Genomic DNA, 14,634 nt, shown 5'->3' with positions numbered 1-14,634 from the left:
AGTACGGACTCCCGTTCTCCGAGAGGAAATATAAATAACGCATCTATCAGAACATGTTTTAACATTGTTTTGAGATGCCTTTCGATATATATGGACTCCCATTCTCCAAAAATAAATATAAATCACGCATTTTTCTGACAACCGCGGGAAAGAAAATAAGACAAATTAGAAGTCACAAACATCTCAGATTAATGAACGATCGATTAGGTATGTTGTAAAATTGTTTTGAGGTCCTAACGAGTTAAAATATATTTCATATACCTTTCGTTTTGAACTCTCAGAAATAAAATTCACACATTCTGACAACAGCGGAAATGAAAATGAAAGAATAGAAGTCACAAACATCTAAGATTAATGAACGATCTATCTCAGGACATGTTTTAACATTGTTTTAAGGTGTTGATGAATCAAAATATATTTGATATATCTTTCAGTACGGACTCCCGTTCCCCGAAAGGAAATATAAATCACGCATCTTTCAGGACATGTTTTAACATTGTTTTGAGGTGTTTGAGTTAAAATATATTTGATATGCCTTTTGTTATGTACTCCCGTTCTCCGAGAAGAAATATAAAACACGCAATTTTCTGACAACAGCGGGAAAGAAAATAAGACAAGATAGAAGTCACAAACATCTCAACGATCGATTAGGTATGTTTTAAAATTGTTTTGAGGTCCTAACGAGTTTAAATATATTTTATATACTTTCGCTTTGAACTCTCTCAGAAATAAATTCATACATTTATTCTGACAACAGCGGAAATGAAAACAAAAGAACAGAAGTCACAAACATCTAAGATTATTGAACGATCTATCTCAGGACATGTTTTAACATTGTTTTAAGGTGTTAATGATTTAAAATATATCTGATATACCTTTCGGTATGGACTCCCGTTCTCCGAGAAGAAATATAAAACACGCAATTTTCTGTCAACCGCGGGAAAGAAAATAAGACAAGATAGAAGTCACAAACATCTCAACGATCGATTAGGTATGTTTTAAAATTGTTTTGAGGTCCTAACGAGTTTAAATATATTTTGTATACCTTTCGCTTTGAACTCTCTCAGAAATAAAATTCACACATTTATTCTGACAACAGCGGAAATGAAAATAAAAGAACAGAAGTCACAAACATCTAAGATTAATGAACGATCTATCAGGACATGTTTTAACATTGTTTTGAGGTGTTTGAGTTGAAATATATTTGATATGCCTTTTGTTATGTACTCCCGTTTTCCAAAAATAAATATAAGTCACCATTTTTCTGACAACCGCGGGAAGGAAAATAAAACAAAATAGAAGTCACAAAAATCTCAGATTAATGAACGATCGATAAGGTATGTTTTTTAAAATTGTTTGAGGTCCTAACGAGTTTAAATATATTTTATATACCTTTCGCTTTGAACTCTCTCAGAAATAAAATTCACACATTTATTCTGACAACAGCGGAAATGAAAATAAAAGAACAGAAGTCACAAACATCTAAGATTAATGAACGATCTATCTCAGGACATGTTTTAACATTGTTTTGAGGTGTTGATGAATCAGAATATATTCATTATATCTTTCAGTACGAACTCCCGTTCCCCGAAAGGAAATATAAATCACGCATCTATCAGGACATGTTTGAACATTGTTTTGAGGTGTTTGAGTTGAAATATATTTGATATGCCTTTTGTTATGTACTCCCGTTTTCCAAAAATAAATATAAATCACGCATTTTTCTGACAACCGCGGGAAGGAAAATAAAACAAAATAGAAGTCACAAAAATCTCAGATTAATTAACGATCGATAAGGTATGTTTTTTAAAATTGTTTTGAGGTCCTAACGAGTTTAAATATATTTTATATACCTTTCGCTTTGAACTCTCTCAGAAATAAAATTCACACATTTATTCTGACAACAGCGGATATGAAAATAAAAGAACAGAAGTCACAAACATCTAAGATTAATGAACGATCTATCTTAGGACATGTTTTAACATTATTTTAAGGTGTTAATGATTTAAAATATATTTGATATACATTTCGTTACAGACTCCCGTTCTCCGAGAAGAAATATAAAGCACGCAATTTTCTGACAACAGCGGAAATGAAAATAAAAGAACAAAAGTCACAAACATTTTAGATTAATGAACGATCTATCAGGACATGTTTTAACATTGTTTTGATGTGTTGATGAATTAAAATATATTTAATATACCTTTCGGTACGGACTTCCGTTCTCCAAAAATAAATATAAATCACGCATTTTTCTGACAACCGCAGGAAAGAAAATAAAACGAAATAGAAGTCACAAAAATGTCAGATTAATGAACGATCCATTAGGAATGTTTTAAAAAATTTTGAGGTCCTAACGAGTTAAAATATATTTTATATACCTTTAGGCTTTTGCTATGAACTCTTTAAGAAATAAAAAAAATGAAGCTACAGCCAAAGCAAGTGATACCTCCTTCGTCATATAAGGTACATTGCGTAATACCTTGGGTGAAGCAGCTGGGATAGATCTGTCATCAGGACACTCGACAACAAATTTAGATAATCTGCCAAGATTTGCTGAACCATTAAATTAGGTAAACATGAGATGAAAATCGTTTCTCTTGGGTATCATTTGGGCAGCCACTGAGGTCATTTTAAAACATGAGCCATGAGAGCGATTGCTTTGGGTGGTGACGGACATTTCATTGATTTTTTTTCAATCAGCGACTATACAAATAAAAAAAAATTATACAAATTCTAATAACTTATAAAGTCTTTGATGGATTTTCGTAAAACTTTCATCAATGCTTATCATTATGTTTAAGTTCTGCTATGTTTACAATAAACTTTTTGTCAGGGTGAACTCCCGCTTTAATGTTTGGTCACTTGAAAATGACACCTACGTATCACGTTTTCAGTAAGTTAATTTTCAGTTGGGAAATATTGGAAATATACAAAATCACTTATTCATTTTTACCATGCTTTATTTTTTTTCAGGTTGAGACTTCGAAAATGTGTTGACCATTTTCATCATTTTGCAATTCAAATTCCCTTTAGAGAGATGTTGCAAAGTCTTCTAAAGGCATATTTCTGATCTGTACGATGCAGGATCTAGGGGCGGGGGAGTTGGCATGACATATCGATTAAAAATATCTAAACATCGATCTCACGCCACCCCCCCCCAGAACATCAATCAATAGAACTGTACACACATGTGAAAAACAATACAAGAAATTATAGTCTGTTTTAGATGAAAGAATGAAAAATAAATGGTGAATCCAGCAATTAGCTGTCATACAAATAACATTAACATCTCGCTCCCGGGATCTCGCTTTTTTCCTTTCACAAAATCATCCATATCGCAAACCGTTTTAACATTCATTCATATTTTCTAATATCAAGAATTAATTTCTTGATGTCAAGTATTGATTTCTTAATATTAAGAATTCATTTCTGATTTCGAGGGTCAATGTATTGCAAGAAATCATTCTAATTTTCAATCAGAAATTCTTGATATCAAGAAATTAATTCTTGATATCAAGATCTTCATTTTCATTTCTGATTTTGTGCATGCATCAATATATTGCAAGAAATCATTCTGATTTTTATTCACAAATGAATTATTGATATCAAGAAATTAATTCTTGATATCAAGGTCTTCATTTTCATTTCTGATTTCGTGCATCAATATATTGCAAGAAATATTTCTGATTTTTATTCAGAAATTAATTCTTGATATCAAGAAATTAATTCTTGATATCAAGAAATGAATTCTCGATATCAAGAAAATCATTCTGATATTTATTCAGGAATCAATTCTTGATATCAAGAATTCATTTTCATTTCTGATTTCGAGCGTCAATGTATTGCAAAAAATCAATCTGATTTTTTTAAAGAAATGAATTCTTGATATCCAGAAATTATTTTTTTATATCAAGAAATGAATTCTTGATATCACAAGAAATGAATCTTTGATATCAAGAATTCATTTCTGAATTCGATCGTCAATTTATTGAAAAAAAATCATTCTGATGATTAATCAGTAATGAATTCTCGATATCAAGTTAGAAATTAATTCTTGATATAAAAATAAATGTTTTTTGGTATCAAGAATTAATTTCTTGATATCAAGAAATCGTTTTATGATATCAAGAAATGAATTCAAGAAATTGATTCTTGATATCAATAAATCTAATAATTTTTGATATCAGAAAATGTTAAAATAGCTTGCCATACGCATGTCGCTGGCCGGCCAAGCCTATTACAGTTCATACATCCAAGAATTTCAACAATTATTTCGTGGTTATATGACAGCAGAAATTGAGAATGAACGTTAAGAATATACTTAGCAAGTAATTACCAGGAAAATTATATGGAACAATTCATTTTAAAATCAAAATTACTTGAAAGTTACCAGAATACGGTATCATGTAAAAATGAAAAGTTACGTCGCATCGCGGACAATTCAGTTCCAAACATTGCGTGCAGGTCCGGCTCTGGCTCAGCTAGCTACCCGCGCCAGCGGGCTGGCAAAGCTAGCGTGGCTGGGTGGCTGGCTAGCCGGCTGGAATTGGAAATGCGCCAGTGAGTGTCTATGCATGGATATTATCCGGTCAAGTGATAAGATCGTAGTTTGTCTGTTGCCGAAATGATTCTGAAACATTCTATATTTTTGAGGATTGATGATGAATGATGCAACAATTATTTTTGATGATTTTCCCTCACTTTTTATAATTTTCTTTTTGCCCGTGTCGCTCACTTTTTGCGCGTGACGCACCAGGAGCTTGTGGAATTTGCGTGTGTCGCATGCGACGCGTGTGTTCTACACTGGCGAGAACGTTGAAAAAACCTCTAGGTTAATTTTTTTTCTATATTTATCTCTGTTGTAAATTTTTTAACGTAACATATCTACATTTTAATAGTCTAATTTCACAAGGTTTTGGTTTCACCTTTGATAGAAAATGTGTCATATTCTCTCCTTGTTTTGTCATTTGCAGAAAGGGCTGGAAAACTTATTTTCCTCTGTAGCCACAGTGACAGACTGTTTCGTGAAACCTTCTGACAAACCTTATACTTATGGGTGAGTAATAGTATTTGTTCAATAATATGCCTTTCACACTGCATTTCCTTAACCCCATACTTCCTTTGTTTGGATTCACGCTGTCTTCCTTAACCCCATGCTATTTGCTTAGCCGGGGTTAAAGCCTTAACCCTGGGCTATCACACAGCTCATGAATATTGATGATGTTACCATACAGAGTGCGATTAACATGCAGTTTTGACTTAGGTGATTGGCTAATGCTTAGCCCCACTTTCCCTTAGCCCAGATTTGTTTCACACTGCATCTCTTAGCACCGCATTCGTGCTAGCACCACAATAAGCCAGCTAACCGGTTTTTTGCAGAGCCTGATAGTACAGTACTATTTACAGTGCTAGCCCACTTTGCTAAAACGTAGTGTTAAAAAGGAAGTGGGCTAAGACCCCCCTCCACCCTTAGCCCCACTAATTTCTCGGACTTAAGGAAAATGGTGCAGTGTGAAAAGCATATAATATTGCCCTTTGAATCTTCCCCCTTTGGAATGAATATGTGACCATGCATGTCCAAACCCCATAAAAGTTGCACTTACATGTACATGTAGTAGCAGGGAATCAAGAGCTGGATGACTTTCTCCGGTACATCCTGAATTTTTGCTCCAGGAAAGGATTTAAAAGACACATTTAATCACTGGGATAGTTAAGATGGATCAATTTTCTTTAACATAGAGTCCCCTATCAACAAGACATCAATGTTGCGAGAAGAATTCACCTTTTGTTGATGGGGTGCAGGGCGACTTGTCGACTCATATTGTTGTTTTTGTTTGCTACGATAATCTGCTACAGAGATGCCAACCCTCCCGATTTCATCGGGAGGCTCCCGAAAATTCATCCCAACTCCCGCCCTTACGATTACCATCCTTATCCTCCCGAAATTACGATTTTTTGGCATTGATCAAATTGGATTGATGAAAGTACATGTATCATCTGCTAACTTTAGCATGTAGTAACTACATTACGTTCGCTGCTACTAAATTCTGTGTGAAAGGCAGACAATAAGGAGTAGCGAAAAGCTGGTCAATGTGATATGCCCAACGGGAGTCCATTTAGACTGTGGGATGGACAAGGAAAATGTCTCTAGTTTTTCATTTCCGTGGGGCGGCAAATACAACCACGGTTCTTGGACATGATAATACATGTATGTAAAATATTATGAGTGAATACATGCACAATGTTGCCATCAGTAAATTCTGCTCCTGACCTCAAAATTGAAATAATATGCAAAATCGTACCATTGATTCGACTGGAAATTCCGCCATTCACCCCGTGTGTGTTAAGGACTTCCGTGAACGCGCGCAAGCGTGCACAATGCATGTAACCTCGTTCGCGTTTTGTTTTTTTTATTCGCTGTACATGATATACATCATATACAGAATATACGATGGCGGATAAGATGTCGTCGTCTTCGTCGTGTTTTGACAGCGAAAATGACGATTTATCACTAGCAAATATATGCTACATGCACGTCTTACCCAAGGAAAGAGGGCCAGTAAATTCCTTTCAAGTAAAGAGCTAGAACAAATTTAAGCCTTTGCTGCATTTGTTGATGTAGACTACCTGGGACTTCAGAATAAAAATAGCTATTCGTGCAGCAGAGAAGTTTGCGATTGACTTGCATGCAACCCGGCCCATCCCAGGGAGCAGTGGCTTAACAGTGCAGGGGGGGGGCAAGCTATCTCCCCTGGCGAACTTAAAGGGGAAAAAAGAAAAGGGGGAGAATGAAAGGGGAAAAAAGAAAAGGGGGAGAATGAAAGGGAAAGGGGAAAAAGAGGAACTGGAAAAGGAAAGAAAGAACAGATAGATTGTCATGAAAAGGTGATTTTATTTTTTCAAAAATAAGCATGCAAAATCATAAACAAAATCTTGTTTACCGTGGCGTACAGACCAAGAAAAAGGAAAGAGAGAAGGGTGAAAAATATGTTATCTTCTTTAATATTATGTCAAAAATCTGAAATTGGATTTTTGTAATAAAAATGTATAATTTTTTGCTCACTCGCATTGTTTTTTTTACCCGATACACCATATCGCCCCTCAAAATGTTGCCTCATGACGCCATTGCCTGCCCCCCCCCCCTTTGAGAAGCAAAATACTAAAATTTGTAATGTAAATATGCCATTAAGAAAAAGGAAAGAGAGAAGGGTGAAAAATATGTTATCTTCTTTAATATTATGTCAAAAATCTGAAATTGGATTTTTGTAATAAAAATGTATAATTTTTGCTCACTAGCATTGTTTTTTTTTACCCGATACACCATATCGCCCCTCAAAATGTTGCCTCATGACGCCATTGCCTGCCCCCCCCCCCCTTTTGAGAAGCAAAATACTAAAATTTGTAATGTAAATATGCCATTAAAACAAAGGTGTGCCCCCTCTTTTGAAATTGAAGACCCTTTTTTCGTGTACGAAATATACTTCATTTGTGGGTGAAAACCTTTATTTTTATTTTTTTTTGCTTGTCAATTGGTTGAAAAACTTTTTTTTGGGGGGGGGGGGGCTGGTCGAAACTTTCCTCTGAAAAATTAGCCCCCTTTTGGAAAATCATAGATCTGCCCCTGATAAGACCGGAGATTTTTTTGCTCTTGCCCCGGTCCTGCATGGCCACCGACCCGTTACGCTCCTGCCCAGCCCGACCAGCATTGCAGCAAGATCCGAATGGATCAAACTAACGTATAGATGTAACGCGTTACATCTTGCTCAGAGCCAGGTCAAACATCGTTCGTATCACCAGCATTCCAGCAATCAAGCTATCGAAGGTGAAAAAGATACAGAGGATGATTTTGAGATGGTGATCCTTGTTATAGCGATCTTTGTCCATGCCAAAATTGTTTCACTTTGTGCTTTTGCATTTCATTCTCTGCAAAAGTGAAGCAGTACAAGCTTTGATGATTTTTGTATAGGTCTAGATTTCTTAATTGAATCGATACATAATGTGACTCATGTCATGACATACTTCACCGCCACATTTACAAGCCTATAAATAGAAGACGAAGTAAGTCATGACTCATGAGTCACATTATTCATCGACTCAATTAAGAAATCTAGATGTAGACCTATACAAAAATCATCAAAGTTTGCACCGCTTCACTTTTGCAAAGAGTGAAATGCAAGAGCACAAAGTGAAAACAAATTACCTTCGATCGCTTGATTGCTCAATGCTGGTGATATACGAACGATATTTGACCTGGCTCTGGGCAAGATGTAAGCGCGGTAGGCCTACATCGAACATCTATATTTATTTTGATCCATTCGGATCTTGCTGAAATGCTGGTCGGACGTCGGGCTGGTCTCCCGGGGCCGGGCTGCATGCAAGTCAATCGCAAACTTCTCTGCTGCACGAATAGCTATTTTTATTCTGAAGTCCCAGGTAGTCTACATCAACGAATGCAGCAAAGGCTTAAATTTGTTGTAGCTCCTTACTTGAAAGGAATTTACTGGCCCTCTTTCCTTGGGTAAGACGTGCATGTAGCATATATTTGCTAGTGATAAATCGTCATTTTCGCTGTCAAAACACGACGAAGACGACGACATCTTATCCGCCATCGTACATTCTGTATTATAACGTATATCATGTACAGCGAATAAAAAAAAATAAAACGCGAACGAGGTTACATGCATTGTGCACGCTTGCGCGCGTTCACGGAAGTCCTTAACACACGGGGTGAATGGCGGAATTTCCAGTCGAGTCAATGGTACGATTTTGCATATTATTATTTTAATTTTGAGGTCAGGAGCAAAATTTACCGATGGCAACATTGTGCATGTATTCACTCATAATATTTTACATATTTTCATGTCCAAGAACCGTGGTTGTATTTGCCGCCCCACGGAAAGTCACAATTTTAGCGACCATCCCACAGTCTAATTGTGCACCAGGCCGGTAGGCCCGGCTAGCTTCGCGAGGCGTGTGCGCTCGCGGCCGCTGGATTTGTCGAGTCGTGCGGTGGAATATCGGTGTGTGATTTCGGCGTATCGATGGGTTGATATTGACACGAAATGGCGGAAAATCAACAAAAGAAGACGAAGAAATGGTCTCAGAAGTATAAGAATGAATACAGACTCCAGTACCCGTGTATTCAGAAGTTGGAAAGAGGAATTTACCATGCATTTTGCACAATTTGCAGCGTGGACATTTCAGTTGAGCACGGAGGTCGTGATGATATTCGGAAACACATAAGGAATACGGACATTGCAAAGAAGATATCTTCGAGCTCCAGCTAGTACCCTATAGACTTCACCAAGCAAGGGACCAGCGAGGAGGAAGATGTTACCCGCGCTGAGCTTTTCTTTACTGGATTATTAATAATTCCTCATTATTATTGTTGAACAGGTATTTTTCTTCTATTGTCCCCTCATTTTTTTGTCTCACCTGCGAAGCAAAGTGAGACTATAGGTGCCGCTTTTCCGACGGCGACGGCGGCGTCGGCGACGGCGGCGTCAACATCAAATCTTAACCTGAGGTTAAGTTTTTGAAATGACGTCATAACTTAGAAAGTATATGGACCTAGTTAATAAAACTTGGCCATAAGGTTAATCAAGTATTACTGAACATCCTATTAGAGTTTCATGTCACATGACCAAGGTCAAAGGTCATTTAGGGTCAATGAACTTAGACCATGTTGGAGGAATCAACATCGAAATCTTAACCATGAGGTTAAGTTTTTGAAATGTCATCATAACTTAGAAAGTATATGGACCTATTTCATGAAACTTGGACATAAGGTTAATCAAGTATCACTGAACATCCTGCATGAGTTTCACGTCACATGACCAAGGTCAAAGGTCATTTAGGGTCAATGAACTTTGGCCGAATTGGGGATATCTGTTGAATTCCCATCATAACTTTGAAAGTTTATGGATCTGATTCATGAAACTTGGACATAATAGTAACCAAGCATCACTGAAAATTTTGTGCAAGTTTCAGGTCTCATGATTAAGGTCAAAGGTCATTTAGGGTCAATGAACTTTGGCCGAATCGGGGGTATCTGTTGAATTACCATCATAACTTTGAAAGTTTATTGGTTTAGTTCATTAAACTTGGACATTAGAGTAATCAAGTATCACTGAACATCCTGTGCGCGTTTCAGGTCACATGACCAAGGTCAAAGGTCAATGAACTTTGGCCGAATTGGGTGTATCTGTTGAATTACCATCATAACTTTGAAAGTTTATGGATCTGATTCATGAAACTTGTACATAAGAGTAATCAAGTATCACTGAACATCTTGTTCGAGTTTCAGGTCACATGGTCAAGGTCAAAGGTCATGTAAGGTCAATGAACTTTGGCCATGTTGGGGTTTTTTGTTGAATAACCATCATATCTCTGTAAGTTTATTGGTCTAGTTCATAAAAAGTGGACATATGAGTAACCATGTATCACTGAACATCTTGTGCGAGTTAGAGTAGTATTCAAAGTCAGCACTGCTGCTATATTGAACCGTGTGATGCAGGTGAGACGGCCAGAGCCATTCCACTTGTTTACATGTAAAAATGCATATTTTTCTTAAATTTCTATGTTAACAAAGTGGGAACAATGTTTTTTTTAAAACATGTGAAATGCTCCATTATAACGGTCAGATTGCACCAGAGAGCATCTAGAAACCCAGAGCTTCCAGCCGCAAGGGTCGAGCGCTCTGCGCTCGAGATGTGCGCTATGTGCACATAATTTTGTAACGGTTGAAAATCCTCCCTAATTCTGATTTCCAAAAGTTGGCATCTCTGCTGCTAACTGTTGATCAAATGACGTACCACATTGAAAATTGCGTGTTACAATAGGGTTGTCTCAATGTATTGTTCTCTTCAATAGGATCTGGTGAGAAATCTTGAGTAGGTGATTCCTTATCAAAATTCACTGATGTAGCGTTTTGAATGAGGGTATCAGCAGTCTTTCCAAGAAAAATGTTATGTACCAAACAAATGTAAAATGCTTGCTTCTACATTCTTTGTTATATTTTGCAATTATTATCTGATATGATATCTGAAATTCTGTTGAATAACAAATTAGAGCAAAGTATTTTGCCAATACATGGATACCGTCTATTTAGGTTTCTTTTTTTTAAATGATTGGGAAGAGAGGAAATAGAATCTGTTGCCAGGCAGCAGGAAAAGCATGGTAACCAGAAGGGAAGTCTTTAATGGGGATTCCCCTCATTGGTGTATTGCACAATATACCCATGATTCACCATTTATCTTGCTCAATGTCTTTTCCCAGGTTCATGTACATTCTAAGCATTCCTCTTTTGTATTTGTATCAAAACGTTACAGTCCTCAGACTGCCTTTTATTTGGAATATACTAATGATTCGTTATCATTTTTGTGTTTCATGTTGGATATTGAAATAGCTTATTTGCATTCTCGTCTATTTTGGGGCATCCAAGTAAACCAGGAGGCAGCTGAGGAATTTTGTACTTTTAAAAAGATTAATACAGTTTTGTGTTGCAATATTTAGGACTTGGAATGGACAGCTCACTGGATTCTCAATTGCTTGTTACTGGCAAGCTGGTCTTAGAGTAAATATTGATTCGTGTGATTCTCATTCTTTCCATTTGTTTTAAGTTAGTGAATAATGATAATAATAATAATGTGCAACATTTATAAAGTGCTTAATACAATGTATAAGTGCTGCATACTTAATGAAAAAAAATTTACATGAAAATATTATTAATCTTTATCATGAAATGAATTTTGATATACTCCTCAGTGTGCCATGGACATTCATGAGGTCAAAGTTTAAAGGGCAAGGTGCATTAAAGCATAAGAACAGATTTTAAACTGCATTGCTTTTTCTCTCCATTTCCATTTTCTTTTCTCTTGTAGGTTTGTTAATGTAGGTACGCCAAAGGAAGTAGAGAATGCTATAAGGAAACTTGACGGTCATCGAATTAAAGATACATGCATCAAAGTAGCCGTGGCAAGAGAGGGTCCATCCGAGTAAGTTGATATTTATCAGAGTGAACTCTGTTCTAAAATTATATTTAATCATAGTTGAGGCAGGTTGCATGGTAGTTTTGGAGTTCCTGCGAACTCAAATGTTGTCAAGGTTAAATTAATAAAAATTGGAATTTCTAATTACTTTAGTCATCTAGAATCATGCCATACTGTACATCAAGCACTTTGATAGTGGATATCAGTACTTGAAGAATTGCTTTATTACTAGTCATTTTTAAAATAGAGTGTCGGCCGTTTTCTCAGGTGAAATGTTCAATGATTTATGTTTTTGAAGTATCAATCTGAATATTTTCATTCATCACCCATAACCACTGCTAACCATGAAGGTGTCTTAATATACAGATGTTGCTGTGATTGATTGATGCATTCATTGCTGTTTCTGATCCTTTTTAGGCATTTTAACAGAGATGGTGGTAGGCCACCTTTCAGGCCAAGTCCTGGTGGTGATGCGCGGGAGACGATGAGACCTCAATCCCATTCAGCACCATCCAGCATGAACAATGGTATCCCTGTCAATGGCTTCGCAAAGGGTGTGGATGATGAGGCTCCCCAGAGCAACAGGTCCCCTGCCCAACAGACCTCTCCAATGAGCAGCATGGTGACTGCAGGTTGTGAGGAATGTCAACGACTGCTAATGGCCCTGATGACTCACATGCAGCAGAACCATAGCCAAGGTCAAAACCAAGGCGGCGGAAAGCAAGAGGCTGGTTCCAGAGTATCTCGTGATGTAACATCCCCAGCCAATGGCAGGTCCAGTAATCTGCCTTACAATGGTCCTGGAACCAGGATTCATCGGTCAGATGATGACGCAAACCAGAGGCAGGTCAACAGTCTCCCTACAAGGGGGAGGTCTCCAGCGGAAAGAAGTCAGGGCCAGAGCTTCCAAAGCCCTACAGGAAGTGCATTCAGCAAGCCCAGTCCGACACAGACCAAAAATCTTGATGTGAAGAAGCCAACACCAGTGCCGATGCCTAAGGATCAGGATGCTCAGAATCAGAGTCCACCAAAGGTGAAGTCACCCAGAAGGGCGTCAGAAAGGAAGGCAGAATCTGACTTGAAACCGTGTGAAGCATGTGGGAAGTCAGGTATGCTCTTGTGTTTTTGATACATGTGATCATTTTTACAGTTATTGTAGTTACATTTAGCCTATGGCAAACCTTGAGTAAAAAAAATCTTTCAATATTAGAGTATGTCTTTGTGTTTTACACCCACTTGCTTTTTATAAGACTGGGCATCTGTTTCATAATTTTTTTTTTATTTCAGAATCAATTAATCAAGAGTTTTTTATGAACAGTGTTTCTTGCCAATCGAATTAAGAAGTTTACATATTCATAAAATCTTTTTTTTTTATTACCTTAGCTACTTTATTTCTTTTATTGAGTCTTGTGGTGGTACAGTTCTTTCATTTTAAATGTGGCTCATCTGTTGATATTTGTGAATTCTACATTTTTAATCTTCCAAAATGTTTCCTCTGTCAGACCAAATTTTTAACTTCTTGTTTCAATTAAATCTTGCTTAAAGGACAAGTCCACTCCAACAAAAAAGTTGATTTGAATAAAACAAGAAAAATCCAACAAACATGACACTTCAAGGTAAATGCCAGTTTTGGTAAGGATATCAAAATGAGTTTGTACAGAATCCAATGAAATGACCACCAAAGTGTCCGTTTGTATAAATAAAACATGTGCCAAAGGTTTCTGGAAGATATTGTGTAATTGCTGAGAAATCGGCAAATAAGCACAGGATTCGGGTCAAGCGTCGGGCCCGACATTCAAAGTAATGATTATACATTGTCCCACGTGCGCTTATCTGTGTTGGTGATTTTCGGCGTGAACATCTTTCAGCGTAGATTTCAAGATTTCACAAAGTTCAGTTTATGTAACTGTACCAGATCTAGATCCGCGATGATATACTGACAATAAAGCCTTGTTTTACAGACTTTCTCATGAAATCAGTGTTTACTGCAACTACTGGCATTTCTCTTTAAAACTTTAATCAAAATCGGATGTAAAATGAGAAAGTTATGACATTTTAACGTTTTGCTTAATTTCACAAAACAGTTATATTCACATCCTGGTCAGTATGCAAATGAGGGGACTGATGACGACATTCACTCACTATTTCTTTTAGTATTTTTATATGAAAAATGAAATATTTTAATTTTCTCATTATCAAGTGAAACAAATTATTCCTCCCTGAACATGTGGAATTAGTATTCAAGTTTGTCCTTATTGTTGATTGTTGAATCTGTAAAAAATGAAATATTGTATAATTCAAACAATAAGAAATAGTGAGTGAGGGACATCATCAACCATTCCATTTGCATATCACTGAGTTATGCATATCACTGTTTTTTTTTTTAAATAAGCAAAACTTTAAACTGTCATAAGTTTCTTTTATTACATCTGAATTTGATGAAATTTTCAGCGTTATGCTAGTTTTATTTTTCTCTATTGATTTTCAAATCAACATTTTTCTGGGGTGCACTTGACCTTAAACAACTTTCACCCATTTCTGTCTTTATTTGTCAATCTTATATTTCACATCAGTGAAACTAACTCCTATCGTTCAAACCAATGTCATTTCCAATGTACCATCACATAGTCTTGTTGTGTTG

General features: G+C 36.5%; 1 protein-coding gene across 2 annotated transcripts in view; it reads left to right on the top strand.

Annotated features, from left to right (window-relative positions):
• LOC121424965 (tudor domain-containing protein 1-like) overlaps positions 1 to 14,634 on the top strand; it is a 48,822-nt gene that overhangs the window by 15,003 nt on the left and 19,185 nt on the right. For both annotated transcript variants that reach the window (XM_041620863.1, XM_041620864.1), the window contains exons 4-6: positions 4,977 to 5,059; positions 11,886 to 11,999; positions 12,411 to 13,102. In XM_041620863.1, coding sequence (XP_041476797.1) covers positions 4,977 to 5,059; positions 11,886 to 11,999; positions 12,411 to 13,102 — 889 coding nt within the window. The remainder of the gene's footprint in view (positions 1 to 4,976; positions 5,060 to 11,885; positions 12,000 to 12,410; positions 13,103 to 14,634) is intronic.

The sequence above is a fragment of the Lytechinus variegatus genome, chromosome 12 (genome assembly GCF_018143015.1).
Source record: "Lytechinus variegatus isolate NC3 chromosome 12, Lvar_3.0, whole genome shotgun sequence".
Classification (NCBI taxonomy): domain Eukaryota; kingdom Metazoa; phylum Echinodermata; class Echinoidea; order Temnopleuroida; family Toxopneustidae; genus Lytechinus; species Lytechinus variegatus.
The sequence above is the reverse complement of the archived record's forward strand: the minus strand, read 5'-3'. Positions and strand labels throughout refer to the sequence as shown.